The sequence below is a fragment of the Arachis ipaensis genome, chromosome B05, assembly GCF_000816755.2.
Source record: "Arachis ipaensis cultivar K30076 chromosome B05, Araip1.1, whole genome shotgun sequence".
Taxonomy (NCBI): domain Eukaryota; kingdom Viridiplantae; phylum Streptophyta; class Magnoliopsida; order Fabales; family Fabaceae; genus Arachis; species Arachis ipaensis.
Window position 1 is genome coordinate 3,747,965 of NC_029789.2, and position 4,961 is coordinate 3,752,925.

Consider the following 4,961-nt stretch of genomic DNA (forward strand, 5'->3'; position numbering starts at 1 on the left):
TGTTCTTTTATCTTTTTAAAGAGAAAAACTCAAAACACCCCCTAACAATTATCTCAAAAGATAACGAGGCCCTTGACAAAAAAAAAAAAATCCAACCCGGCCCATGATAATTACTTCGAAAGGACAACGAGGCCTCTTTACTAAAAAAAAGTCGATATTTTTTTTGGCACATGGGCTAATCAGTCCCAAAAAAAAAGATCAGGGGCCAGATTTGATATTTTTTTTAGGAGCCTCATTATTCTTTCGAGATAATTGTCATAGGTCAAATGGAATATTCACTCAAAGAAGAGAACACAATACTTTAGACTTAACAAAGAGCATTTAAATAAGGAGAATGTTAGGGAGACAATGACTTTGTTGAACAATATGAACAACCACCAATCAAATAAAAACACACTACACTTTCAAATTAATTCTCTAAATTTTAATATTAAAATAATCATCCGTACACTAGTAAAATGAACATCTAATATATTTATTGTTTACATTGTTTAATATTTTCATTGTTTACCTATACTTTTTTCTTTAAATAATTGCCCCAAAAAAGATGCATACATATTATTACCTATTTAGTTCAGGTAACAAAACTAAATTGAAAGAAAAAAAATTATTCTTTTCCCTTTTAAATGAAAAATCTATATGTACTACAAGGACAATAATAACAATAATTTTATACTATTGAAGTAAGTGAGTACGGCAACACAATGTGAATATATTATTGAATATTTGAATAGAAAGATGTGTAACTTCAACTATATCATAATATGTTCCTAACTCCTAAGCTTACAGTCTAGCAGAGAATATGATTCCTAGATACATTGATTTTGATACGTAAAGTTGTTTAAGCTTCAAATGCATGCAGAAGAACTATACAATATACATGTGATATTCCTCTACATATGTCCCCTTTTAATTGGTTACTTTTAACACAAGCACCACATCAAACATAAGTCACACAAAAAATATATAATTTGTTGCAATGCTTTCATTATGTTAACATTTTGTTTCAAATTTTCAATTTCCAATGTAGAAGGAAAAATAGTATCATATGGTTGATTGAACCCTTATGTCTGCCGATTAGAGTAAATGCACTAGCAACACAATACCTTATGGTTTCCATTATTCATAGCCATAAGCCACCAAGAAATTAATTATATCAATTTGAACAAAAAAATAGCTCCTATGTCTCCTTAATAACCCTTCTAATGTTACCCTAGATTCCTGGCCTATGATGCTTGCCAACATTAGGCTACAACTACTGCATTGTTTGAGCTTGTTATTATTCTTAGGAAATATTTAAGGTTTAATTATTCAATTATAATTTTATTAAATTTTTAATTAAATTTTTATATATTTTTATTAATATCTTTACTATATCAAATTTTGTAATTAAGTTTTTGTCATGACAAAAATACTAGAATTAACAGAATATTTTATTAAACGAAATGAATATGCCTAATATTTAACTGAATATTTTGTATAATTTAATAGAATATTCTGTTAATTTCAACGTTTTTATCACGGTAAAAACTTAGTTACAAAATTTGATATGGTATAAGGATCTAATTAAAAAATCGGAAATGTTTGGTAACCAAAGAAAATCAGCCAAAACAGCCATAACTTGCCTTATTTAATATTTATTAATTGTTGCGATAATTAATTAATACTAAATAAGGCAAGTTCTGACTGTTTTTTTTTTTGTCTACCTAACATTACCCTTAAAAAATATAGAGACTTAATTAAAAATTTAGTAAACTTATAGGACCAACAGAGTAATTAAACTAATATTTAAATCAATCAATCACTAATTATTCTTTGACCCAATACATGAATTGGCAATTCAATCATACACATGACAATTAGTATTTGAATAATGTTTCCTTTTTGAAGATGAAATTATTGATGGATAATATTTAATAGTGGGGGGAAGCAAGGGAGCACATACCAGCAATGCACTGTATGCATTGTGTACCACAATTTTGATCATAGTACTACGTTGCAATATCTTAGGCCATTGGATTAATTAATAAAAAGGGTGACTATAACTACCAAATTGTTGGCCTAAAATGTTACATAAGCCTTGTGAAAAGTAATCACATGCACACATTTGTAACACAAGTTTTTTAAGGTTATTGTGTGAATGTTCTTGTATAAATAGAATGGAGGATTAAGGCATGTTATGAGTCACAAGCATTAAAGCATTCTTGTGTTTTCAAAACTTTTTCTTTCTTTTCTTTAAAACAAAAACAAAAAGATGGATCATGAAGCCATTTCTAAATTACCCTTTTCACATCAACCAGTAAGGTCTATTAGTTTTCCCTCAAGAACACACCCTTCTTCTCAAAGAATTGAATCACTATTCACACACCTTAAACCACATTCTTATTCTTCCCAATCTGTTTCAAGCACTAGTTGCTTTGATGCAGAGACAATTCAGAATGGTTTGGTTGTTCTTGCTGATTTGTACAACTTCATGGAGGAACTTCTTCAATCTACACAAACTCAACAAGCTCTTTTGCATCACCAAGATGGAAAGCTTGTAGAAGAGGCATTAAGTGGATCAGTTACATTGCTTGATGCTTGTGGTTCTTCAAGGGATTTGTTGTTAGCTCTAAGGGAACAAGTTCAGTTGCTTCAATTGGCGATTCGACGAACAAGAAGAGGAGATTCAAGCATTGTTGAAAGCAGTGTTTCTGCTTATGAATGCTTCAGAAAGAAGGCAAAGAAAGAAATCACTAAGCAACTTGGTATGCTAAAGAAAATGGAAAGCAACAAAGATAGTTCAATTTCTTCTTTGTTGGGTCAAGATCAGAATCTAGTGTTCTTTGCTAGAGTTCTAAGAGAATCAAGAACTATAACCACATCTATATTTTGTTCTCTTCTATTGTTCATGTCAATGCCAACACTTGGAACAAAAGGGTCATCTTTGATCTCAAAGTTGAAGCCAAAAAGATTGTTTTTTTCTTCTTCAAACAAGGAACAGAATAAGAACAATGATGGAGTGGTAGCAGATCTCAACACTGCTCTTTGTTCTCTCCTTGGAAGAGAGAAAAATGGTGGTGATTCAATTAAGAATGAAGTTCAAGGAGCATTGAGAGTGCTAGAGACACTAAATACTGATCTTGATGGATTAGAGGGTGGATTAAATTGTATGTTTAGATGTTTAGTAAGAAATAGAGTTTCATTTCTTAATATGCTTACTCATTAGTAATTAATTAGCATAATGATTCTGAGTGAGGTACATATAAATTCAATGTCTTTTGTAAATTTAAGAATGATCATGTAATCCGAGTTTTAACTCTTAAGGATTTTGAATGAGAGAATCATGATTCTGAATTCAATTTTGTCTATTAAAAGTTTTTATATTCATTATTTTTTCTTGAAAGTTAGATCCTGTCAATGCCACTTAAAGCCTAATACAAAATTTTTTTGCACTTCGTAAAATTTGATACATTCAAAATTTTTAGATACATTAAATTTTAAATCTACCAAATTGGAATAAACAATTTTTTTTTTTTAAAGAGATAGATACAATTATTTGATCAAACACTAATAATTAATTTAGGGGATGGAGCTTTTCCATCAAAATTTGAATAATATATCACATTATTCTAACAACTAAGTCCCTTTTTGGGGCTATCGAGCATGTTCTATTTAACAAAACACAATAATTACTTTGATATGTTTTTTATTAACAAAATTATTTTTTCTTCACATTAGTCATGATATCATATTATAGGTACTAAAGCATAGCAGGACAATATGTAAGCATACTTTGAAACACATATTATTGTATTACTTAAGGTAAATAGCATATAATTTATCCATTTTCTCTTTGGCTTAAGCAGGCTAAGGTTAATTCACTATTTGACTTAGTATAATAAATTGAAAATTTAGACTGGTTAATGCATATTAAATCGTGCATTACCTAAAAGTAGAGTAACTTGTAGTTGTAGGTAATAACATTACTTAAAAAGAATGAAGGGAAATGAGGCTTTTTTATTTTTTGTATTGTAGTACAGTTAGTGTTTTTCAATAATATATAAATTTAGTGTATTGTTATTTTGTATGAATACTATAAATTCGATAATTAGATTTGTGATTTTTATTTTTTATTTTTAAAGTTTACAAATTTGAGGGTTAGATTTGTATTTTAATGCTGAAAAATTTTTTAAACATGCAAATCGAATCTTCCAATTAGATTTTTTGAATTTTTTTTTTTGTTTTTATACTCAAAATTGACCTTCAGTTTTTTATCTTTACCCAAAATCTGACCCTCAATTTTTTATTCCTACTCAAATCTGAGTCTCTAATTTATAGTTTTTAATTTAAAAAAAATTGTCTTCATATCCATAAGAAACACTCCAACTCTCTATAATTATGCATAACACACTCCTCCAATCTATTACAAAAAAAATTAGCCCGGTATTATACATTTATACTATTATCTTCTCTTACTTTTTTTTATCTAACAAATTTTTGTGCATGATTATGCTCCTTGTATTTTTGTTAAGAGACTATGGTCGTCTTCTATATCTTTTGTGATGGGTCGTCTTCAACTTATTATTATTTTGACGTTTTTATTGGACCGGATTTTATGGGCTTAGTTTATGTGTAGATTTTTTTTTATAAAGTATCAAAAGGAAATAATTTGAATTCTTTTGGTAGGCATAGGCCTGCTTCATGATCAGGCTTTGATCTCTGCTTTCCACAGGACTATTAATAGATAGAATTTGGCCCAATTAGAAAATTGGGCCTTTATAACAAATCAAAATATCAGACGGATTAGTTTTTTGGCAAGAGATTTCATAAGAAATCAAAATAAAAGAAAATTAGAATAAACAAAAACAAAGATGCTTGGTGTATATAAAAAAAGTCATTAATTTAATTATTAATATAAAAATATAAAATATATATTAAATAATATATATATATATAAATACATGATAACTTATTTTTAA

General features: G+C 28.3%; 1 protein-coding gene across 1 annotated transcript; it reads left to right on the forward strand.

Annotated features, from left to right (window-relative positions):
* On the forward strand, positions 2,125–3,270 carry LOC107641630. Its single transcript, XM_016345113.2, has one exon. The coding sequence runs from the start codon at positions 2,255–2,257 to the stop codon at positions 3,206–3,208; it is 954 nt and encodes a 317-aa protein (XP_016200599.1). The 5' UTR covers positions 2,125–2,254; the 3' UTR covers positions 3,209–3,270.